General features: G+C 38.6%; 1 protein-coding gene across 1 annotated transcript in view; it reads left to right on the forward strand.

Moving 5' to 3' along the window:
* abcb7 (ATP-binding cassette, sub-family B (MDR/TAP), member 7) overlaps positions 1 to 26,110 on the forward strand; it is a gene marked incomplete at its 5' end in the record, with an annotated part of 28,189 nt that extends 2,079 nt beyond the window's left edge. The window contains 15 exons of the mRNA XM_079249718.1: positions 522 to 593; positions 679 to 756; positions 1,562 to 1,681; positions 10,080 to 10,212; positions 11,908 to 12,176; positions 12,758 to 12,846; positions 12,996 to 13,083; positions 15,315 to 15,489; positions 15,939 to 16,096; positions 18,388 to 18,551; positions 18,710 to 18,839; positions 19,224 to 19,395; positions 21,588 to 21,691; positions 22,426 to 22,533; positions 23,936 to 26,110. Of these exons, the coding sequence (XP_079105844.1) occupies positions 522 to 593; positions 679 to 756; positions 1,562 to 1,681; positions 10,080 to 10,212; positions 11,908 to 12,176; positions 12,758 to 12,846; positions 12,996 to 13,083; positions 15,315 to 15,489; positions 15,939 to 16,096; positions 18,388 to 18,551; positions 18,710 to 18,839; positions 19,224 to 19,395; positions 21,588 to 21,691; positions 22,426 to 22,533; positions 23,936 to 24,154 (2,079 nt within the window). The 3' untranslated portion in view covers positions 24,155 to 26,110. The remainder of the gene's footprint in view (positions 1 to 521; positions 594 to 678; positions 757 to 1,561; positions 1,682 to 10,079; positions 10,213 to 11,907; positions 12,177 to 12,757; positions 12,847 to 12,995; positions 13,084 to 15,314; positions 15,490 to 15,938; positions 16,097 to 18,387; positions 18,552 to 18,709; positions 18,840 to 19,223; positions 19,396 to 21,587; positions 21,692 to 22,425; positions 22,534 to 23,935) is intronic.
* Positions 26,111 to 26,454: the final 344 nt, after the last annotated feature.

Consider the following 26,454-nt stretch of genomic DNA (forward strand, 5'->3'; position numbering starts at 1 on the left):
TTGTTAGTCTTTGTACAAATGTAGCCACAGAACATAAAAAGTCTTGTGTGGCTGTCTTAACACCCACAATATATCTTGAATTATCGAACATTCAGCTCCTGTAGGTGTGTTAGTAGTTTTCATTCCACAAAAACTGTAAGTGTGCCTAAGTTGAGTTTTTTTCTACTGGTTTACAAACGGTGCTATGCAGCTACAAGCGTTGAAATGATCTGTTAACAGGCTGTGTGATGTTCTGAACTTTCACTGGATCCATTAGGTTTTATGTGGATTAATGAGACTGTTGTGATGATGAAAACAAACATACTGATTTAAAATTGTTGATAGATGTGTTTCAGGCCAGTTCTTAACCCAATCAGTGTTTCGGTCTACATATTGGCCCATTTAATCTCTTAACTCGAGCACAACCCTTTAACTCTGATAGCTTTATAAACGGTGAACATCTGGAAATATTTTTAATGTATTTTCAATAAAAATTGGGGAAAAAATAGAACAATTTTCAATGCGAATCTTGTGTTTTTCAGTTAAACTCCTCTTCACATCTATGGAGCACAAAAAGGACAGAAAACAGTCGTCAGATTTTAGAGGCAGCAAAAGTAAGTGTATTTGAGTCAAAACTAAATTGATGTATATTTTAACATTAATCAAGAAACATCTGTTATAACTGTGATGTTTCCACAGCATTTGCAGGTGACAGACAAACGGACATGTTGGCATGGGCATGCAGGTGGAGGTCTAAGCGCAGATCCCAAAAATGTGGTATGTAGTTGTGCCTTGTTTCTTACATCACTCACTCTTATGTTTGAAGATCAGTTTTGTCTTTACTGCAATTACAGAACACTTGTAAATAAGAAATAAATTTTTTTTGTTTGTTTATTTAACATTGGCTCCACACAGTGGTGTCAACTATTATTATCCAACGCTACTGTGTAAATTTGAATTTTTAATAACTCACATAGCAGTGTATAAATTGTGGCAAGTGCGGTTCTGGTGGGATCCAGTCTTAAAGTTGTACTGTCTATGTGTAATAATTTTTTGTCCTCCCTTTTGCAGTGTCAGATATAGCTTGATTGTATTTGATTAACAACAGGTGTTGGGTACATTTTATCTGTAATTTGCTTGAAAGTGCCGCCATAGTGTAACATGGTGCCACCATATTGAGTGGATTAGGGGAATTACTGCATATTCTTTGGCCTGCAGTGGCAGATGTGTGTTGGAGCGTGGGTAAACAGCCATGCTGGCACAAGCTAGCTCTCAGCCTCAGCTGGGATGACAGCCCAGGTGTCTCCTGGGACTTGTAGTGTCAGACTGGATCCCCAAGTCCACCTGGAGACTCTGCTATTGTTGCTGCTGCCAGATCTCCCAGGGGGCTCCTGCTGACATTTGATGTTCCACGTGTCTGCCTACATTGCCATCTTAAAGTTACTGTGGTTGCCACACTGAATGCAAAATGCATATTAGTTGTGAATATTTGCAGATATAAGTTTGAAATGGTAGTTCACACTATTTTTACACATCACCTTCATTTCTTAAGACTGACTGAAAATGTATTTCTTATCAACAGCTGAATGAGGTCAATTCTGCCAAGATCCTGTCTGCAATGCTGTCTTATGTGTGGCCAAAAGATAGGCCAGACCTCCGGGCTCGAGTTGCAATCTCTCTCAGTCTGCTTGCTGGAGCCAAGGTAGGTTTTTAGAAAATGCAGTTATTGAATCTAGTGTCGTCCTTTTTTTTTTTTTTAAATTTATTTCTCTATTAAATGTTCACCTAGTAGTTGCTGCTTTTAATAAGCTTGATTAAGAGTATACATTTTCTGGTATTATACACTTATTTTTTGTAGAAAACATCTACTATTGCACAGCATCATATCCTGCTTTTCATTAAACATAAAAGCCACAATAATAACTTCAATATAGTTTATCAAATTTAAAAATGGTTTGAACTTTTAGGACCTTCTGGAATTTCTATTTAAACTGTTTTGCCATTGAAGCCACCAAACATAGTCTATGCTGCTATATCAGAAGAAGTCATAATTATATATATTTTTTTTAAAATAAAGATTTTCTTGGCTCTAGTGGTCATTGTTTAACAGGGGGTCAGAGTAACCATGCAGCTAAGGGCTCACACACCTTATCAAAGTGCTGTAACCCCTGCACATGAAATAACAAGGGCATGTACAAATACATCAGGCGGGTGGAAAACGTCGGATCAAATCAAATCAAACTTTATTTCTTGAGCACTTTTCATGCCTCAGGCAACACAAAGTGCTTTACAGGATAAAATCAAGTCATAAGGATTAAAACAAACAGTGGATAAAAAGGCATTTAAAAAAAATAGACACAAGCTCTTTTCACACACTCACACACACACACACAAGGGCATAGAGCAAAGAACCCACCCACATTCCCCGAAAAACATCATTCCCTGAATACTGTCTCTTTAACTGAATTCTGATTAATAAAACAACTAAAAACATTAAGTAAGTGATAAAAATTCTGACTTGGTGCTGATTTGAGGAGACAATACCTCGGGATCCAGCCACACCAGGAGCCAGTCCCCCGCATGCTCATAGGGGCCGCTGCCACAGCAACCGCACAACTCCCAGGCAGCAACGGGGCCACCCCGTAGCCGTGAAGCTGCAGTGGTGGACCCCGCGCCACCCAAACAGCAGCGGTCATTATGACAACAGCCCCCAGACCAAACAGGCAGGGCCCCCAGTGTTCTGGATCCCCATAAGGAAAACACTGGAGTTAAAACCAGAAGATGAATAACCTTAAGAAGCAGTAAGAAATAAGAGCAACAATAAAAGAAAATATACATATATACATAGGACTTCACAATAATGTATTAAAAATAAGAAATCTAATAAAACATTTTAAAAATAAATTAATTAATAAATGAAGTAAATTAAGATAACTAAATAAAGTAAAATAAAATGCAGTTAAATGCTAAGCTAAAAAGGTGTGTCTTGAGCCTCTTCTTAAAAAAATAAAGATAAAGTTATTTCGAGCGATGGCTGGTGAGTTTACCAAAGAGAGACATCCTGCTGCATTCGTTGCTGTGGGTTGCTGTTTTCCACTTCATTTTCAGGGTCTGATTCAGGTTCCAACATGTAGGGCTGTATGCTATGTGTTGACATTGTATTTTGTTTTTTTATTGAGTTCATATTAGCCTAATCCTTCTGTTTATGAGATGTTACAATGACGGCGAAAGCAGACGCGGTTCGCGCTCCCGATGTAGTGCAGTGGCGGGAGGCGGGGCTTAATGCGGAAGAGTCTCAATCCACTCGTTTTGCCCGCAGGCTGATCTGACAGCCTACGGTGAGGGTCGGTCTGAACTAAATAAAGCGATTTGTGACAATAACTCGATCAATCCAGCCCTTCTGGTCTCAGAAATAAAAATAAAGTAGCCTGAAATGCACATAATAGTTCCACTTTAAGTTTGACAATTTATGATAAATATAAATGCTTGTTTTTTTTAATATATTTGCACAAAAATTGGACATAGATAGCGTATTTTAAGATAATATTTACACACAGTATTACCTGATTGAGAGGAAATGAAGTTTTACTGTCAGAATCACTCTTGTAGTTTATTTTGAAGCACATTTTCAAAACCTTTATAAATAAGCGAAGGCTTTAACATACAGCTTTTCTGGTTTTATTTTATGATATTTTTACTTTTCTATTTCTTCATGTTGATTGTATGTTAATTGCATAAAATAGCATGGACTCGGCACTACAAGTTCTTGACGGTGAATGTGACAGAAATGTATATACTCTATGCCTGTTTGTGCTGATATGTATTCACAATCATTGCAGATAAAAAATTTTATTACATCTAACAGGAAAAAAATGTAGCAAAACTGAAATAAAATTTCTATTAATTTTAGCGCAAGCTTTCTGAATGGCAGCTTGTTGAAAGATGCGCTGTAATAGCTGCTTTGTGAGCAATTTAAGTCAGCTTGTAGACCTCCTGAAGTAAATATGTTTCAAAATTACTTGCTGTAAAACAACATTATGATATTACATTAAAAGCCAAAACAAACCACGTTAGCATAAGCTGCTCAGTAATTGCTAAAGTATTTTTATTTGCAATTCTACCTTACTTAATCAAATAACCTCTTCTCCTCAACTTCCCTTTGCTCAAACAACATGAGCACTCAACACAAGTGATTGCACTTGGTGAGGAACCCACATGAAGCTAAAAACAATGTATATTCAAAACAGATTTTTAAATAATTAATTGCATGCATCAATCAGTGTCTGATGTATTTCCTCTTCCTTTGTTGATAGTCTCTAATTTACACCCTGGAAAACAATCACAAATTCAAAGCTCCTAAGTAAGTGTGTCCTGCTGCCACACAGCACGGTTCCCTCTAGTGTGTGCTAAGGAGCAGAGAGCACTCGCATACAATCAAATCTACTCCTTCTATTTTGCTGCTTGGCTGGAGTTAACCTCCATTTCACCAGTTTCTGTTTGAACTAAAACCGCCAGCTGTGTACATGCAATTTTTAAATCAACTGGATAATTATGTGGTTACAGTGCATCTCACCTCTGCAATCCACATTATCAGTGACATTTCCATTTTAAATAAATGATTATGTTCAAGTTGGCCTCAAATGAAGCTCTGTGTCTCTCTGCCAGTCTGTATGTCACACTATAAGATATAGCTAATTCTTCATAGCCTGAAACCTTTCCCTGGTACTTGACACTGAACCTCTATTATGATATGACATATTGCCAGGTACAGATTGACATGGTGTTGATGTTATCTCCAGTGGTGGCTGTTGACGGATTAAAACAACACATCCAACCTTATCATGTATTAGTGGTAAAATTGAGTGAATGTTTTGGTTCTGCAATAATAGGCTCATGCTATTTTTGTGTCATGTTGTCTTGGTAGCAAAGTGGCAGATATGTTTTTTTTTTTCTTAGAGGGACTCAGAGGACCTCTATTGTCTGACTGTAATACCCAAGTGTAGAAAACAACTACCCTGGAGATGTAGCCTTTTTCCAGTATAAATGCTGCTTTATAGGTTTCCTTTTACATCTGGGTTGACATGGGGTTTGTTTTATTCCCTGTTTTAACATAATTGTTCCAATTTTATTTAAATTTGTATGGAGAATTTAATAGAAAAGAAGAAAAGCCTTTTTCCATGTTAGGGGTGGACAGGTTCAAATGAGAATGCTTTGCTGTGTTATGCAGTTTTCTCGGTCTGTTCTAATGTGCAGCGGACCGCCCAGCCTGAGTCACACAGCTGTCCCTGTGCTTTTAATTAGCCCTAATAACCATTTCAATTCCATTAGCAGGAAGTGCCTGCCTTCCTTCCTGCACTAGCAGAACCAGTCAAACAGAATACATGTACATGCACTTTTTACAGTGGTTATGGAAAGTATTCAAACCCCCTTAATTTTTTTTTACTTTTAGTTAATTTACAGCCGATTGCTAAAACCTTTTAAGTTGACATTTTCCTCATTAATACATACACAGCACCCTATTTTTTTTTACAGAAAAAAAACACAGAATTGTAGATATTTTTACTGATTTAATAAAGAACAAAAATGGAAATATTACATTGGCATATGTTTTAGACCTTAACTGAGTTTTGTATAGAAGTACCCTAAACTTATACAACCTTGTCTGTTATTGGAAATGATGCCATATTTTCACAACTGGATTTGTAGATCCTCTTCCATTTCTCCCTGCAGATTCTCTCCAGTTCTGTCAGGTTGGATAGTGAATGCTGACAGACAGCCATTTTCTGGTCATCCACTTGTGGTTGTGGATGATCCACAACTGCATGTGGGTGAATGCTAAAAGGCATTTAAAGTTTACAATAAAAAATTATTTTAAACAATTTAGCAAAGAAAAATGGATAATTTTTGTACTCGTTTTACTGATATCGTTATAAAAGACAAAGTAGTAAAGATTTAAAAGCTTTAAAATTTTAAAAGCTAAAAAGATTTAAAAGCTACAAATACTGGGACTACTCAGATAGTGTTCTAATCATCAGCAATGTATCGGCATCGGAAGTTTAAAACTGAACTTTTTACTTCTGTTAGTATTTTTAATGATATACTTTATTAATCCCAAGCTGGGGGATGAAAAAAACATACAAAAGAAGCTACAGTCCACATTTAACAGATATCTAGGTAAAAAAATAAATCGAAACACACCCACATGCTTCTATACATTCATATGCACACAGATACACACATCCATAAATACAGACAATAATATAATATAAACACAAGGGTTATGTTATTTGGTTGCATTCTAGCTTTTTATTTACACATCAACAAAGTTCCTGGTATATAAAGCCGAAAAAATTGGACAATGGCCCCTGGAGTGAAAATTAAGAGCATTTATGGGGCAATTTAAATATTCACACCCAGGACATCTTCATTGATAGGATCTTCCAAATGAGCTACAAATTCTAGCAAATTGGCTACATGTAGATAATCCACCTGGATTGAACTGCAGTTTCTCTCACAAGCAGAAACTTGTCTTTAGTACCGATACTGCAGACCACAGTCTGCAACAGTATCGGTCAATGTTGCCAGATTGGAAATGTTAAAATGTCAGCTGGAGCTCAAAATGATCATATTTTAAGGAAAGTCTGTGTAAACACTTGGTTTGCATCCTGATTTGGGTCAGTACCATTTGCTTCAATAACACAATAAATAACAATAACTTCAATAAAGTAGCTTTAGCTTTTAACAGACTAAAGCTGTTAAAAGCTTTAGTCTGTTAAAAGACTAAAGCTTTTAACTGATGAAAAGAAGCTGTTCTTTATGAACAGCACTTGGAGTTATGTGGTGTCCAAGATCAACCCTCAACTAATTTTAGTGCATATAATTGCCACAGTAAACTAATAAATGTTGATGTTGATATAAAAACACTGATGTGTACTAAAATTGTAAAAACAAAAAGTGGTCAACAGCAACTTTACCTTATTTCTGTTCCCTAATATTTTAATTTTGTTCAGCAGGACCCACCAAACATTTTGTGAAATCTCAGAAATGGCCCAGTTATTTCATATTTAGTCCATGGCAGGGCGGGGTTGTGCGTATGGTGGTGTCCATGTCTTTAAATGCAACATGTTGTATACTTTTTAGTACTTTTTCACCTTTTAATAAGCTGTTTATTATATAAAACTATCTTTTCTCTCTCACATCAGCAAGAATGTGGAAGCGACAGCATGCCAAGTCATGGTTTTCCACATCACCGGATCCACCTCACATGTCAGACTGATCACGTAATACTTCTCGTACTCCATTAAAGAAAGTTCGGCGAGGCCAACGTATCAAAAACTAGCCTCGTCCATGAAAACAAAATGGCATCATTTAGTCCTTGTGGTCTCAAACAACAAAAAATTCTAGCTTTTTGCCAAGTATGTAACAGTTTTTAGCAAAAAGGTTTTCTCACCAGCATTTAGTAAAATGTTCCTCATTGTAGCAGTTTTACAACTGTTTCTGAATTGGATAAGGACATTTGTGTACTTAGAGAAAACATCAAAGCAATATTTACAATAGTTCAGACAGCAAGTCGTAGCATAATTACTTCAGGTATATAAAAAGATCCAAGCAGAATCTCAACTGGGGGTCATCATGTTCAGACAAGTTTTCTGCTTTTAGCACACACATTTATTAAACAGTGAACTCACCTGCTGTCACGGCTGATTGCTGCTGCTGGTGGAGACTTTAAAAATATCATAATGTTTGTAACATTTATCTCCACTTGCTGAAGTATCTTTTTCTTTCCATAGGGTGCCCGCTTCTTTTTATTCCCAAGGTGCACTTGTCCCAAACCATTCCTCCTCCTTGCAGCTGTTTCACCTGTGTGTGTGTGTGTGTGTGTGTGTGTGTGTGTGTGTGTGTATTTTTGTGATGTTGACTATTTAAAATATAATAACTTCATTACTTTTATTTGGCATCTGACAAGCACACATTGTTTTGTTTTGTGAGCAGGGAGGTTAATCCACTGCATTGATCTAAAGCACTGTGTCTTTTCTGTCCTATCCTGTCTTGTCCTGTTTAGATGTAATTTAATCTTAGAATTAGGCATAATTAGGATCTTGTCCTTTTTAGTTGACTGGTATCCAGTATCTGGTGTCAAGAAGGCAGAGTGTAGCACAACAATTTTAGCTTGCTAACATTGTGCCTTCACTTTAGCCCACCTACCTCCATTAGCTGATTAGCTCCAGATTAGCTCAGTTAGCTACAGGGAGTTCAGAGTTTGATAGATGTCATTCATTCACCCCCAGGCTCATAACCTCTTGTCAGTTTCACCTGTTTGCTCATTTTTGTATTTACCGGGAGCCACATCACAGGTGATGCTGCCAAGATGGCGATGGTGGGAACTGCCCACCGAGCTTCAAAGCAGCTCTTCAGAAAGTTGGGGGTGTTGTCAGGGAGGCTCCATCCAGCTTTTTATATACAGCCTATAGGCTTGTCAGACCACTTTACAGCCCAGGGTTTTGGGACTGGTCCAGTTTACCCCTCAGCCCAGACTGGTACCTGGGAAACATTGAGCATTAATTTGCTGTTGAATGCTGTGTGGAGCTGCAGCATCTGTATGGCGTTCGACAAGGAAGTAACTTAAGTAGCAAGTGAAAGAGCCAAATAATCACAACATTTTTGTAATTATTGTTTGTACAGAGGGCTAAGTTATAATATAAAATACAATAATTACCGCACAAATGCAATAATTATCATGCATCTGGCAACACTTTGTTTAGCCTATTTTGTATTTCCAGATAATTTATATGCATCCTCGTTCCATTTCAACACATTCTCTTAACCTTAAAGATTAAAAAAAGCAGTTGATACGGCTAAATTACAGCTACTATTATAATACATCTGAATTATTATAAAAATCAATAATACTGATTATATAAAGAAGAAGAAGAGCAGTTGTCTGCCAACCTGAAAGCTGGTGGTTTGATTCTAGGCTTTCCTGGACTACATACCATACTGGGCAAGATTAAACCCAATGTTGCCTCCTGATCTGTGTCTCTCAGAGTACGAATTTGTATGAAAATGTAGAAGTGCTGTATGAATGTGTGTGTGAATGCTCAACTTCTGTGCTGTAGCGCAGGAAGAAGAGCAATTGTCTTTCACCTGGAAAATGGGAGATCAATTCCATGCTTCCACTAACGATGTGCCAAAGTGTTGTTGGGCAAGACACTGAATCCCAAGTTGCCCCCGACGCTTTTATACCTTTGGATAAAAGTGTCTGCTAAATGACTGTAGAATAGAATTCAGTTTGAGTGGTGAAGATGAATGGAATAGTGATATATAAGTACAGTTCATTTATCATAACGCATAAAATGTCAGTGTGATTTGCTATTTTCGTAACAATGTTTGTCCACAGAGTAGCTCTAGTTGTGTTGTACAGGAATGTAGGACATGTCAACACATGGACCAGAGTAAATATCACAATTTTACAGTAGTGTGGAGAGAAGTCTTCTCAGTCAGTTGGTAAAATAATGTTTTGTTTAGTAGTGTCCATAAAAATGTATTTGTGGTTACATATCACACACTGTTCCCATGCTCATTTGTCATCCATAATGAAAGTTTTCTGACTGGTTAGACCTGTTACCACCAGCTGTGTGGATGTTGTGCTGTGAGTTGTATTTTTAAGATTCTGCACAACCTGTTTTTGTTTTGAACATTGATCAAATAATTTGTCATTCCGGCTTCTGGCGTACCGAATGTAACACAGTATTTATCTGGAATGTGCTGCAGCTCATGTTGGGGATTCCACAATTTTATCATACAAGACTGTGATCACCCCTGGAGGTTGCACAGTGGTTGAACCCAGTCGAATCTTGGGTTTAACTGGATACAGAAAGTATTTTGAAGATGTGACACTCCCCCCCCACCCCGCATAAGCGCTGATTGTGCAGGGTGTTTAAACCTTTTTTTTTGTTAATGAAAATCAATTGTGCTTTAAATATCAAGCAAATGCATCGTGTTTAATTTAAGTATTTTTCTGTTTAATTGACTGTTAAAGACTTATTGTGTTTTTCTTCTCCTCCTCCTCCTGAATGTTTCGGCCATCTCTTCCTTCCCAGCTCACCAATGTGATCGTACCATTCATGTTTAAGTATGCAGTGGATGAACTTAACCAGATGTCGGGGCACATGCTGAACCTGAATGACGCGCCAAGCACTGTGGCTACCATGGCGACGACCGTACTGATTGGCTGTAAGTCCCTGACTTGTAATACTCTGGCAGGTGCCATGCTCATCAGAGGGGACCATGGGACGCTGTTATCTACAGGCTGACCTTTCCCTCCACATTCATATCAATGCTGCTCCACAACATCTCCCTCCCATTATTTACATTATAAGATTTGTTCTACATTTGAGTTCACCTCTTTTAATCTTCATACCCTCTTGCGAGTAGTGATGGCTTTTTATTACAATACCAGTGTGCTCCCAAGGCAAACAGAAGTGGGCACCTTTTTAATGTAGGGATGAATAAATGGCTCGTTCATTTTGATATCTTGTGATGTTGTGCAGAGGTCATCAAAGTTATTTTCTCCTTTTTGTCCAAATAATCCTGTAAGCCCAAGTGTGGACATGAAATTCATTCCTGATTAGTGTAGGTTTTTTTTTTTTGTTTGTTTTTGTTTTGTTTTTTTTTGTTTGCTTTACTGCTGATGAGAAGTAAAAGAAATCTGAATGCATTTTATGAGCCTGATACCTGATACCCATTCTGGCCTTGACTGAGATCAGCTCACATGCAATATGCACTCAGCCCTGCAGCATCTTATTTTGAGTAGCCCACTTACAATTTGCACAGTAGTGCTGCATGTTTAAGAAGAATTTACACAATGATCTTGAAGGAGGGAACGGTATTCCTTTTGTTCCTTCATTTGGACACTTAAAGCCCTGCATTCGGAGTCTGCAGTGCCTTGTGTAATTTGGTTGTAAAGGTTGCACAGTGCTCATCCTATCTTGTCAGACGTGGACACATTGTTCATTAGACGAGCATTCCTATTTAACGCCACATTACAGCACCATGAAGACCTGCAGACAGAGCGATTATCACCCTGACTTTGGTCTCAGCAGACGAGTCATGTATTCACACAAAGCAGTGAAATCGCTGCAGGAGGACCATGTATCATTCAAACACAAACTCTTATCAATTTGTGACAGTCATGCTAGCTATGTGATTGTGTAACAATTTATGAGCAGTGTGAGCACTAATAATTTCTTTAAGTTTATGGGTTTTGGCTTTTTTCAGCTAAAACATTTTGGTTTTGCTGTATTTTCATTTTCTTTGTTTTAAAAAAATGGGAGGGGAAAAAAAAAACAACCCTGCTTTATTGTGCAATATTTAAAATACTGTCCTGCTTGCATCCATCCTCTTCCTTTAAAGGAGCCACATTTAAAAACAGAAAACATGCCGACACTGTGGTGAAATAAAGCCAGTACATTGAAAACTTGTCTTCACATAAATTCATGACATCATGTATAAAACCCATCCCCTCTTGTATTCTGTTCACACAAGTAGCCCACTCCACATACACACACCTTTGTGTACATTCGCTTCCTCCAGTTTAGTGAGGTGTAAGAGAGCATCCTTGTCTGTAATTGCAGACTGGGGGCTGCTGCTGTAGCACTGCAGCAACTGCAGAACTACAGCTGAGAAGATGTGATGAACGTGCCCTACCAGCACATACAAGCTGTTACCTCCATGTAGTTAAAGAACCTAAAGCTCATCTGCTGTCAGCTACGTCAGAACGGTTCATTTAATTAAAAAGAAGAGGAAGGTGTTGGTTACTTCATAATTCTTTTATGTTTTGGATGAAGATAGGTTCTTACACTACCATTTGAAATCCCTTGCCTTTCACAGCGGGTGTCATAAAACTCTCTGTCTCCTTTGCAATCCCAGATGGTGTTTCACGGGCCTGTGCAGCCGCCTTCAACGAGCTAAGGAACACTGTGTTTGGCAAAGTGGCCCAGAGCTCCATCAGACGCATCGCCAGGAATGTTTTTCTCCACTTGCATAACCTAGATCTGGGTTTCCATCTTAGTCGGCAGACGGGGGCATTATCCAAGGCCATTGACCGTGGCACACGGGGTATCTCCTTTGTTCTGAGTGCTCTCGTCTTCAATCTTGGACCCACAGTCTTTGAGATGGGCCTTGTTAGTGCTATTTTGGTGAGTCCCAGGGTTAAAACAATGCACAGTCGGTGGGGAGCACAAGCTTTGATATTGCAACATAAACCTAGAAGCACAGCTGACAGTATGTGGCTTTTATGTCTCATTTCCTTTGTAGGTTCAGTTCTTGATAGCTTAGGACCCTCCATCGTTTTGGCTTTCTGGAAATTCATTTCTAAGAAATTGTCTCATTTACATACTTAATGAAATATGAATGCCTGAGAACTTTTTCTAAAAACACGGTCCATATATGTCAGAAATTAATCCCAAAGCTTTGTAGCAACTTAGTCCTTCTATCGATGAACAAATGCCTCCTTTGGCCACAACAGAATGACTAGTGATGCTTTTATTGTACCACTATGACTCATTGCCTATTATGGTCACAGACACAATTGCAAATTAAATAATCAGCACAACAGCTCTTATATTTTCCATTTGTGACCCTTTTATTTAACAGTGGAATGGTACAAAACTGTGCACCTTTACATCACTGTGTGATTACAGTCACTGGACTTTTTAGTGGCAAAGCCGTTGAACGGCAGCTTGTTAAAGATGCTTTGTTTCGCTCTTCGTTTCTGCAGTATTACAAGTGTGGTGGGCAGTTTGCAGCAGTGGCATTGGGTACCTTATCAGCATATACCGTTTTCACTATTCTCGTCACTCAGTGGAGGTAGGAGTGAAGATTTCTACGCTTTTTCTTTCTGTAGTTTAGGATTGTAATCTCTTTTCACGATTAGTGAATACCTCAGAGCCACTACATCATTGGCTAAAATGTTTTAATGAAAGCATTCATGTCATTGTACACACGTCTCCACACAGAACTCGTTTCCGTATAGAGATGAACAAAGCGGACAATGAAGCAGGCAATGCAGCTATTGACTCCCTCCTCAACTATGAGACAGTTAAGGTGAGCTGCAGTCACACTTATTTTATGCTTTTCTTCTAGTTTCTTCGCAACTGTAATGCTTTCCTTCCCTTGCTTTCAGCTGCTCAACAACATTAAAATCAACTCTGCTAAATGATGTATTTATGAACTCTGTAACAGGTACCCTACCTACTACAGCATTACACTGTGATCATGATACGTGACTAAATAGTTTAAGCTGCACTGATATTATATCGTGAATGTAGGACATTTAAGTAGAATTATGAAATGGTATTTTGATTTCAGACAATTTATTGAAACAAAAACTAACAACAATGTTGGTTAAACCACAACATAAAGATGTCAACGTCTCAGTAACTTGATATGTGTTGATGCTGTTTTGGCTGCTTGATGTCTAAATGTGAACAGGATGACTGTTTAGATCAGTGGTGGGGAGCCTTGGCCTTCGTCCTGCAAGTTTTCCATGCGCCCTGCTCTAACACACCTGGTTCAACATCACTGTGCAGAACTTGTTATGCTTTTGGGTGCATTTGCTTTCCTGTCCTCACCACCCTAACCGATCGAGGCAGATGGCCGCCTTCCCCGAGTTGGGTTCTGCAAGAGGTCTTTCCTTCCTGTTTAAAGGGAGTTGTTTCCTTTCTACTTTTGCCTCTCAGGGTGGGGGATTGCATTGAAGTTAAGATTTGATGCAATATGTTGGTTTTCTTTAGCTAAACTATTGACTATGAATTGGATTGAATTAATGTGTCTGACATCTGAGGGCAGTTTACATTGTTGTGAAGTGGCAATATACAAATAAAACTGAATTAAATTGAAATGATTTTAACCGGGTGTGTTAGAGGAAAACATGGAAAACATGCAGGACTGCAGCTCTCAGGGCCCAGGGTTTCCCACCACTGTTTTAGAAGCTGTAATTGAATCAGAACATTTAATGGCTGATTCATAGTTCAGACACTAATTCTGTTCTTTTTCTTTGTGGTTAATGACCTTGTCAGATAATAGCATGCTATGCAATAAGCATTAAACAGTTGTACACTTGCATTCAAAATTTTAGAAATAAATAAAATTCACCTTTGAAGGTTATAATACATTTAGGGTTTATTCTGCCATCATTCAACAACCAAAATATTCCTAACTTTTTGGGAATAGTGTGTATATATGTATGTGTATAACGCTTTTCTTAACATTTTGTTCAGTGTTATTTTGTGTCATCTGTGTCAGTGCGGCCAGATTTAGCATCACTCTGAGCTGTGAGTGTGCATATGTAATTAGATCTCCACCCACTCAGAAATCCGTTCCACTTTCACAAAGGGTTGGATGAACCTGAGCGCGGTGCCTTACACTACCTCTGTTTGTCCCTCCATGTTATACTTTCTTGTCTCTCTTTCTCAGATTTGACTAATATGCAAATCAGTGGCAAGTGAATAGTTGCACAGTATCACTGCTATTTGCTAGAGAGGCAATTCGCCCACTTAACCAGAACAGGAAAACAATATTGCAAACTGTTCAACAACAATTTTAAGTAATTGGCAGCAGAGTTGAGGATTGTTGTGATTGTGACTATATCATGTGCTGAATCTAGGAGATGTGCTTGTAGCTGATTCATGAGCGCTTTTTTTTTCCTCATGAGGGTCTCATTTTGATAGCTTTCTCAATCAGAATTTGTGCTGCTTGTGTTGTATAACACTTAATAGAGCTATCTATGCTCTGTGTGTAATTAATGTATCGGCGTAAGCTGCTACAGATATAAATACAGAGACCTCAATTCCAGTGATAAACACTTTGCAACAGTTCTTGTTTAACTTGCAAGTGATAATTGGGCTTTTCTTCCAGTTATAACTGGATATGTGTAACTTGTTTTAACCACAGTCCTCTCTGCCAGAGCTTCGGATCGACAGCCTGCTCAGCCACGCAGGCTTTGGATTTTGTTCCTTCACCCTTCACGTCCTTTAAAATCTGTTGGGGGAATATGAAGACAGTGACATGAAAAGTGCTTTAGAGGCCAATTTTGCCCCAGAATATGCTCAGAGCGGTCACTAAGAACAAATGCACCCTAAAGGCAGACTGAGTGAAAGTGTCTCACAGCCTGACACTCCTCTCCATGTTTCCTTAACCTTTAACCTTTACCATATTTCTGTCTCTCTGTCTTTTCCACTAAGCCTAGACTTTCCTTCTTTTTGTAAATCTGTCCATCATCTATTTGACCTGTGCTCCCTTCTTTCCTCCCCTCATGTTTTTCATCTCTTCTGCAGTACTTCAACAATGAGAAGTATGAAGCTGAAAGGTATGATGGATATCTGAAGCTCTACGAGTCATCTTCTTTAAAAACCACGTCTACTCTGGCCATGCTCAACTTTGGCCAGAGTGCCATCTTCAGTGTCGGCCTCACTGCCATCATGTTGCTGGCGAGCAAAGGCATCACAGCAGGTGAGCAAGTTTGGACTTTTGGGTGATGATGTGGAAATGTGGTTTAAGGCTGAGGAAGTGTTCCTGGAAAAAAATATTCTTTAAAGATGTTAGCCATCAGAAAATATGACAGCATTGAAGTGTAAGGGTGAAAAGCAACTAACCAGACATCAATTTGACCTTTTCATGTCCATGACTCTCAGTTACAGTGCAGTAAAGAAAAATGTTTGGAAATAAGAGCTTACAAAAAACTGGAGAGATGAATCTGACAAACAAACCTAACAGGGATGCTAAATAAGAGCTAAGCATAGCAAGTCCAAAAAAATAGCATGAATTGGAAGTAGAATAACTTTTATAATCTGTCAGCTTTCTCACAGCAACTTTGAAAATAGGATTGTCTGTTTGTATCACATCTTGTGTGTAGAGCTTGATTATGTGCATTGTTAAGCTGTTGTGTTGCCTCCATGTAGGTACCATGACCGTGGGAGACCTGGTGATGGTGAATGGCCTGCTCTTCCAGCTGTCTCTTCCTCTCAACTTCCTGGGTACAGTGTACAGAGAGACCAGGCAGGCTCTAATAGACATGAACACTCTTTTCACTCTGCTCAGCGTCGACACAAAAATCAAGGTAACTTGTCAGCCTGACATAAATGTGGCAGTGACAACCCAAATACATTTGTGTTTTTATATGTTTTTATGTTTTAAAAAGTGCAGGAGAGCTTTTACATAATAGAAAATGGGCATGGAGTCCAGTCTGAAAACTGAAAGGAAAGATTAAATTAAAAAAAGAGAGAGAGAGAACATTTTTCTTTGTGTAACCCAGCAATAACAAAGACCAGACTGTATAAGGTTTTACCACAGAACTGAGCTGTTCTTGTAATTGGATGAAACAAATAACCTATGTGCCGTGTGGGGGGAAAAATGATGGGTTGTAGTAAAACATTGTAATTACATGCTTGATGTGACACAGGTGCTTCTTCATCTGTCACCACCTGTAGTGCCTGACATTAGTGTCTGCATTGGTCTGATCTGTATGTTATGATCAGAACTATCTTTGGCTGCTACTTGTTTATTTTCAGGCTATTTTAGCTATTGGATTGTTCAAACCAGCTCTCATTTGAACAAGTACACTCATTAGTTTTATACATATAATGTGCTGATTCATAAGTGAGCTTTTCCTTTATAATTGGCTGAGTTTTACTCAAGTGCTGCCAATAAGCTTTTTAAGTTGTTTCTGCATTCTGTGTACCATGGATTTGATTAATAACGTGGGGATTGTATAAACAGGCGGACATATTTAATTTGTATCAGATAAGTTACCGGTATTTGTTAGTTTTTATTTATTTGATTTCCTTTTAGGCATTGAGAATTAGCCTTGACCGAAATGCTGTATTATGTGACATCATTCATGAAACATACTTGTCCCCATCAAATTTTAACGTTTATATAACTGTATTAAAGATATATCTATTTTTTGGTTACTTAACAATAAGACTGGGAGTCACTTGTTGGAGAAACTGTCACATCTTTTTAACTTCTGCTTGTGTGTGATTGGTTTCATGTACAAAATCTGCTTATAATTTGTGCAGATTTTTTGTTTAGATTCTTTTAAATTGACCTGAAATGTTTCAGGTTATGGCTGTAAATCTGAATTCTTTCCATCAATCAAAATAATAACTGATATAATTTTATGGTAATTATTAAATCATTGTTCTGCTTGTGGACAAATTTATTGATTTGATCATATTTTTTCCATTTTAGTCCGAATCTAGAACTAGAATTTGGGAAAAAAAATAAATCAATTTGATCACTTTGACCTATTTGAGGTTGTTTTTCCCCATCTGGGTTAGTAATGATAAAACAAACAAAAAAAAATCCACAATTGACCTTTTAAATTCAAATATGAATTTTAGGTCATATTTATAGAAGACCCTGTTAATTATTTATCACTGTTAAAAATATTGTCCCAACATTTAGTTTTTTTTTAAAAAAAAAACCAATTTTTCCTCCCTCTAATAGCCATAATTTGTTTTTGTGTGGCATTTCGGTGCATTTATCCTTTTTGTGTTCTGTTTTGCACAGTCAGAGTGCACTTAAGTGCAAATGTGTGCAAGTTGCCTAACAACAATAAGAAGACCATTCCCATCTCCAATCTGTAATTAAAGCAGAAGAAATTCATCTGTCCAGTTATTTTTCACTCATCAGTAATATTCCTATATTGCGATTCCCCGTGGAATAGCACTGCACAGCAGGCCATTACTGTGTGAATGCTTGTTGTTTTTATGTACAACACATGGGCCTTTTATGTAGATGTAAAATGATTTAAAACTCCCCCTCACTTGAAATCAGGCCACAAAATAAAAAATAAATAATTTTGCTCCCTCCCACCCTCACTCTCCGCCCTCCCCTACCCCATGTTGGAGGGTTTGAAATGATCATCTGTGTACACTAATGGTCTAAGAGTAATTTCTATTAATTGACTGAGGTGGGTTGTGGGTGATTTTCTAGTAGTTTTTCTGGGTAATACAGACATTGAGGAGAGCAGGCTTTCATTCTCAGGCTGAGGACAGTGTATTATTCACTGCTGACCTTGGCTGCATCCCGCCACTCTACAGCTGAGCTCAGTATGTACCAAAGGTTTTCATGCCTATTGATCCTTCAGTCAGTCACCATGAAGGACAGAGTGAATATTCAGGTGTTTTTTATTTTTTTATTTTATTTTATTTTTTAAAATAGGATTTCAAATGTGCCGTGAATGTTTCTGCTTAATGCAGTTTATGTAGGAAACATGCTTCAGCTTTCTGCCTCCTTTCAGGTTGCTGGAGTTATGTTGTACCAAGTCAGGTGGTCGTTTTCTCTCTTTCTTTCTCCCCTTTACTTCCTTTTTGTTCATCTCAGCCCTCTTATGTTTTGCTCCAGGAGAAGGATCTCGCCCCAGCATTAACCATCACACCACAGGATGCCACAATCCGCTTTGAGGACGTCTATTTTGAATACCTGGAGGGCCAGAAAGTCTTAAAAGGAGTGTCCTTTGAAGTGCCTGCTGGGAAGAAGGTGGCTGTGGTTGGTGGCAGTGGCTCAGGGTAGGTCACCTTTTAAGTTCACTGAATGTCAAACCATCAGCCAGGTGTGTCATCCATTTGCATGCAGTCACAGTGGTATCAGTCAACAGTGGGAGCTGTGGCTGTCAGCTGCTCAGAGAGAAAGAGATGCTGACGATTGGTTCCACATCTGTTTCTAGGAAGAGCACCATTGTGCGGCTGTTGTTCCGCTTCTATGAGCCTCAGCAGGGAAACATTTACATAGCGGGGCAGAATATCCGAGATGTCAGCCTGGACAGCCTGAGGAAGGCTTTGGGTGTTGTACCTCAGGTATGACAAACACAGAAATAAAAACAAACAAATATATGAATGTCATTTAAACATTAATAACTGTGCTGCATTGTGATCTTCTCTAGTGTTATTTCACCATTCTTTGAATTGTAAATGTTATATTTTTGACTTATTATTGGTGATTAGAGACAACAATGAGCAACACAAAACAATGCAAGATTGTTATCAGCAACTTGAGAACGAAGGTGAATGCGATTAGGTTTTCATTTCATTGAACTCAGCAGCTTATCTGAACAGATGGTAAATGAACATATATTTGTCATTTGCTTTCCAGCTTTTTTCTAACTGCTGTCTTTCTATTCCTCTCTCTGCTGCAGTAAAAACACTCTGTATCTTCATTTTGCTCTTTAACTGTGTATTCAGGATGCTGTTCTGTTTCACAACACTATCTTCTACAACCTACAATATGGGAACATCCACGCTACACCAGAGGAAGTGTACCAAGTGGCACGTTTAGCAGGCCTTCATGATGCTATCCTCAGGATGCCCCATGGCTATGACACTCAGGTTGGAGAGAGGGGCCTCAAGCTGTCAGGTTTGCTCCACAATTACTTCTACTGCTTTAATGTGTCATGTAAATACAAACTGGTTGTTTGTATGCTTTAAAACTGAAGAAAAAAAGAACGGTTGTTGCTGCAATAACTTGCTGGACTAGCAGTGATCATTAAAATATCTTCAAACTGTTTAAAAAAAATACAATTTGGTTCATATAATAATTTAGTAAAATGTTAGATGGGTTCAAATTTCAGCCATAAGACAGTACTAGAAGAACAGTTTATCATTACATCTAGGGATGCACCGATCCACTTTTTGGGAGTTCCAATCCGATACATGAAAATTGAGCATCTGCCGATTCCAATATTTGCCAATACCAAATCTGTTTATGTGAACATTATTGTGACTATGGTTATTATTGCTGTTATAACTGTGTAAGATTTCATTAGCTAGTAATAAATGACCCATCCTGCCTGAAGTTACCTCACCAATACAAATATAATAACATTACAGATCTCACGATTTCAACAAGTTTTAATTTTGATTTGGCACATTTTACCTAAATGCAACTATAAATGTGTGGTTTTGAAACAAAAATCTCGCTTTTAGTGCCGTTCTCATTGTGTGGCTTGCAAGGCGCATGCGGCTCACTGACTCTTGACTTGTGGTTTGTGAAGCAACCATTGGCTTTCTGAAAATCTATCTAAGTCATAATGATCCTCAATGGTGCAGTTCTCTCCACAAACAAGAGCTGTAGACTGCTTGCTAAAACTTTGCTGTCGTAACGGCCCTAACTGGTCCTGTCAGAGTTGCCAGTTTTGGCTGATTTCAGCTGCACCGAACTCCGCCAAAGAGCTGCTCTGTTGGTAGCTACATATATATATTGAAAAAGAAACACCCACATTTCAGAGGCATTATTGTATTTTCACCATATACTGTTGCATAAGAATGCCATTACTCCATGCAACATTTAGGATAACGATTCCTTGCTAAAAAGCTGAATGTTACTGATTTGGCAACGTAGCAGGATACGTAGCGTATACAGTCTATGGTGGAAACGCTTTTTTTGGGGAGTGGTGGCTCTCCTCTTGTCTTAGTATATTGAGTGCTGCTCTTGTTGAATTAATAGTGATGATCACAGTCTTAATGTAACAAAAATGTCACATTTTAACATTGAAGGCATTTATTTCTTTAAAAACATGTCCGTAGCACGTCATCAAATACATCTGCGCTAGCTTGACTAGTGTGGTATCGGTACACTTTTATTAATTCCAAATACGCGTACACATGCTTGGTATTGAGCCGATACCGATGCTGGTATCGGTGCATCCCTAATTACATCATATATCATCTTTCCAAGATGTATGATAGTGTTTGATAGTGTTTCAGCCATTTGTGTAAAATCGTCCATTAATAACCTTGACTGATAGTAAATTGTTGTGTTGTTGTTTTGTTTTTTCTGTTTAAGAGTTGCTCAAGTGTCTAAACTGCTTACAAGCTCGGACATATTGAAGATTATATTTCATTGTCCCTTGCAATGAAAATGTTTACATATAGAAGTACTCTGAAGAATATCTACACATGTAAATCAAGGCAGTGGCTACATAACCATGATATTTGCAGTCATTTTAAAACTGTTTAATCTCCTGCCTCAATTACGTTTAAAAAAAAAAAAAAAAAAAAATTCAGGTTATTGCAGGAGCTCAGCATTCCAGACACAATTATCAGCAGCATTTCTTTATGTAGAGTGACTGTGCGAGTGAGAGGATAGACAAATAAAGACGAGTATTAGTAACTTCTCATTAATTTCACCGTTGCTATACGTGACAGCTGCCAGTGAGAGGAGAGGGTGGGAATCGGGAAGGGGGCAGTCTGGGCACCGAGTCTCCTATCTAGCTTTAGTGCTGTTCTCTGCTGCCAGCAATGTTTACACTCGCTGAAAGCCGCTTTCTTTCAAGAGGCCACACACCGTTCATAAGTAATAAAGGCCAGGCCGCACACAGCAGGAGGAATCTTTGCAACTAACTAAAACTAACATTTATTTACAATTAAATGGAAGTTTTTTGTTTTTTTTGTTTTTTTTTATTGAACCCGATTGAACCTTGACTGACTGACGCCTGTACATGTATAATGATTTTTTTTAGATGAAAAGAAGAAACCTGCTGTATTTATCCATATTTTAGAAACTGTGGCTGCAGTTTGATTTTGAGAACCTCTCGCAATTTGTTTCAGGAGGAGAGAAGCAACGTGTCGCCATCGCCCGTGCAATACTTAAGAATCCACCCATCCTCCTGTATGATGAAGCTACATCGTCCCTTGACTCTATCACTGAAGAGGTTGGCCTGACAGCGCGTGAACACATTCAGACTGACAGACATGGGCATGCATACATAATGTACCCACAAATGCCTGCTCGGTGCCGTGTGTACAGGGTGGCACCTCATCACGTCTGCATACACATTTTAACAGAACAAACACCCACTCAGTCACCTGCTGTAGGTACACAATAATTCAGCTCACTCTTGCGTCACATTCCTGCTGTGACACACTCCCCTCCACACACACACACACACACACACACATACATGCTTACACACCAACTCATTGCTCTCCCTAGCCACCTGCCACTGTTTTCTCCTACTTAATCTCCAGCTCAACTTACTCCACAATCTTGGTAAATGTTATATTTAATGAGAAAGTTCAACCCGCCCTCTTTGAACTTAAGAAAAGAATGGGGCAATAGATGTGGTTGTTAATGAAGATTTTCTGTTGCTTCTCAACGCAGTGTTTTTAAATTATCATATGCAAACAGCAGAAAGAAAAGCACATGAAGGCATATGTTGCTGAGCAACATTGTATTGACTTAATTTCTCAGTCAAATCAAAGTTTGAGAATATATTTCATATATATTCTGTCATTCATGCGATGCTCTTTTTTTTTTTTTTTTTTTTTTTTTTTTTTTTTTTTTAAATTTCTTTATTCTTTCATTCTCAGACCATCATTATTGCAAGAGATTAGGAGATACTCTTGTTGGCGTGAAAAGAAGATATTTTTTTTTGTGTGCTTGTAGAACATCCTGAACTCAATGAAGGAAATGGTGCAAGACAGGACTTCTTTGTTCATTGCTCACAGGCTTTCTACAATTGTTGATGCAGATGAGATTTTAGTGCTTCACGAGGTAAGAACCCATGCACCGTTTTATACCCTGATCACATACTTCCACTGATTAATACTTTTTAGTTGTCGATTTTATAAAATGCATATTACGTAAGAGTTTCCAAATGTAAAAATGTACTGTTTTAATTGAAAGTGCAATTAGATGAATTTCTATTGAAGAGAAAACTGATGCCAGCACTCTCTGTAACCTTCAGTGCTCTACATCTGCCACAAACAAGAGGCTAGCAAGCTGCTTTCTTTTAGCTCTCGTTTATTTTCCGTGAGCTTTCGTCGATGTATGTGAGGAAACCATGCTTTGTTTAGCTTTTCTCATTAACTTCAACAACAACAGGACTGTGCTGGTGGAAGAGAATGTATTATTTTCTCCATAAGGGCTCATTAAAGCAGTCAGACTCGACTGGCTGTTTTGGTCAGATGGCGTGTCTTGTTTGTCTCGGTGACTAATAATGTATGGGCCAGCTTCCCAGACACTGATGAGGCCTCATCCAAGACATACATGTTCAATGGAAATTTAAATCTTCTAAATGTTTGGTCAGAATAAAGGTGAAATGGAAACAGCAGGATTTTTTTTTTTTTTTTTTTTTTTTTTTACAAATGGTGGTAGAAGCAGATTTTCATATGCACATTACAGATGTTTCCATATATATATATATATATATATATATATATATATATATATAATTTTTCTTTTTAAAGCAACAGAATGCAGCAGGTTGGTCTTTGCTGTATAATAAAGCAAAAGAGGAGACGAGAGGAATGACTGTTGATATCTTGAAAGTAAGCGTTAATATCGAATGTGAAGCAGGTGAAGTGACATTTTCCAGCAGTGCTTGAGTGAGAAGATAAGATGAAAAGAGGGGTTCTTTGAACTGTGGCGAGTTGAACATGTTTCCTTCCATGTTTCCAGTGTCAGATGGCAGGGATCAGAGGGTCGTGGCGAGGAGGCACGCTTGCGAGTGATGCCGCCATCGCGTTTGCTAGTGTCACCAGCAGAGGACTGCCTGGGGTGCTCATTAAAATAACGAGCGGATGCAGTCACATGCTTATCCTGGGTGCATTAAAGACGATGCCAACACCTCTGCATGCTCATGGGAGGTGGGGGAAGGGGGTGCCTTCATTTGTGTTTTACTGCGTAGGAGGGATGTGTGTTTTGTCGTGTGTAGATGAGCATGCGTGTCTGCGAGTCCATGTTTTTGTGAGAGGAACGCAACAGTTGTTGGGGAGGCGGCAAGGATTCAAAGGGGGGAGGCTGACTCTCCGCAGTGTGGTCAGTGTAGTGTTGTCATGAAAAGATGCTAACTATAGGACTCCATGTTCATGGGCCCTTTATGTTTATTTTATGTTTACTTTCTCTTTTCATTCTAATGTGTGTTTTCTTCTCTGTTGTGATTTTTCGCTGCCAGGGCAAAGTGGCAGAGAGAGGCAACCACTACACCCTCCTCCAAACCCCAGGCAGCTTATATGCAGAGCTGTGGAACGCTCAGAACAGCAAAATCCTGAACAACAGTAAGAACTCGGCCGAGCCGGCGGCTGAGCGGCTGTCCCAAAAGGAGGAGGAGAGGAAAAAATTGCAGGAGGAGATCCTAAACAGCGTGAAGGGCTGTGGGAACTGCTCCTGTTGAGAAAAGCTGCCGTCGCCACGTTTCTTCATCCCTCACAGATGGCCAACGCTGGAAGCCCTGGTCGGTGCTGCACCGGAGAGGAGAGGGAGGGGTTGTTACATCCCCACTACCCACTCCAGCCGAACCCCCATTAGTGTGACTATCTCTCCTCCTCATGTGAATAAAGGCCAGCGCTTGCCAAAATGAAGGAGGAGGAGCAGAACAGGGAGCAAGTGTATTTAGCATTGGCTGGTGGCCAGAGATAGAGCTTATATGCCAGTTGTCTCAGCTGAAGCAAAGCATAAGAGACCTTGTATATCACATATGTCTGTATAAGACATCTGTTAGACAACATGGCTGTCCTTCTTCCTTATTTTTGGCATCAGCGTTATTGACATCTGCCACTGCACTCTAAACATGTAATGACGTACATATGCCTTCATGTTGATACAAAATTTGCTATAATTTATATATTTTTTTAAGTATTCCTAAAATAAACTGATCAATAGTTTGTGTTTTAAATTAAAGATGTCTACATATCTTTTTTTTAAATTCTGCAATTAGAGAAGCAGAGTTAAAATTTGGAATTACAAAACTCTTGACAGAATGTTCAAGTTGGATTGATAAAGTAAACATTGGCACACTGGTCATTGCTCTGACTATTTATAAACCTTTAATAGATATTTGAGACATCTCAATGTTTGGATATTTGTTTTTTTATGGGTATTTACCAAAAAAAAAAAAAAAAAAAAAAAAAAGTTTTGTACCATAAAAATACAGGAGCCCTTAAAAATCATGAATGGTTCTCTGCACAGTTGGAACCACATCGTACTATGTTTGCTTTGTGTAAAGTTACACAATGTTAAAGCTTCCATGGTATTCTGGACTATGCTGGCGTGAATTCACATCAGACAGCTTAATAAATGTTGGTTTTTGACTAAATTTTTAACACTGTTATTCTGATTAAGGTTGCACAGTATTGCAATAAAAACCCTACGTGTGTGTGTGTGTGTGCGTGTGTGCGTGCGTGCGTGCGTGCGTGCGTGCGAGCGAGCGAGCGAGCGAGCGAGCGAGAGAGACACCATTCATCCCCAGGTCATTTCTTTAAAATGTGTTGTTTCATTAGAACATGACTGCCTTTCCAGTGCATGTTCTCAACCCTGATATCTGTATTCTACCAAGCTGAAGGGCTCTCAAAGATCACAAAACAGCATGTATTATGGCTTTCTCAATCTTTAATTTAGACTGGATGAGTACTTCATGACACCTGTTGGATTCTGGCTATACTGAAACCCCTCAACTTGCATACTTTACATTTCAATTTGTTCCTTTCAGTGCTGGTTGCCAAAGTCTTTGGGCAATCTTTACTTTGCCTCTGATGCTTGAAGGGGAGTATGGTTGCACTTCCATGCATGGACTCTTCATTAAACACAACTTTGATAGGTTGCACTCACACTCACATACACACTCTTATTGGTTAACACCTATGCATGAAGTACACAACTCTGTAAATAAGGTGGGTGTTATCAAAGCTTTATGAACATATTGACCCATTCATTTGAATCGTGTGTGTTCTAGCAGAGGAATTTGTATAACTTTGCAGAGAAGTGGATCCATGGTATGTTATGCTGAAAAGTGTTGTGCGCTTGCAGCCATGGTAATGGTCATTCCTGCATAAGTTATTGATGTGCGATGCCCTTGGTCAAACACTGTAGGTAAATATAAATCTATAAAACCAGTATATATTGTACATATGTTGTGTCTGAACACCTCTGTGCCAAACCACCCTAACACTCTTAACATAAACAGTTGAGATGAAAATAAAATATGATATGAACATGTATGTGAACATGTTCTCTTAGACTTCTGGCATGGGTCCAGCTGGCAGAAACATGCTTATTAAATGTGTCTCGGGGTGTTTAGATGAAGTAACTGAGTGTTCTCTTTTTTGCCAAAGTAAATTTATTCTATTAATACACAATCAAGCTACCAGGTGGTGAGAATTTAGCTTATTTTAGGGGAACACAAAGGCAGAATGAACTTCACCAGTGAAGATGATACTGTAGCCATTTATTATGTTTATTGTACTAGTTTTTTTGTTTTTTTTTTTAAAGTATACAATTAGTCACATTAAGAGTTAAAATGTATTATTATACAAATGTATTAACAATTATACTAAAAGATATTTATGTTTGTTGAATTTATAAACCAGGGGAGGGGCTTGATGTGTGGGGGATCATGCTCTAGTGGGTGTTGGAGGCATCCAGGTCTTTGGGGCACCAGTGCAGGTAGTGGTCCCAGTAGGCGGTTGTTCATGTCTC

Source organism: Telmatherina bonti, assembly GCF_933228915.1.
Source record: "Telmatherina bonti genome assembly, chromosome: 12".
NCBI lineage: Eukaryota > Metazoa > Chordata > Actinopteri > Atheriniformes > Telmatherinidae > Telmatherina > Telmatherina bonti.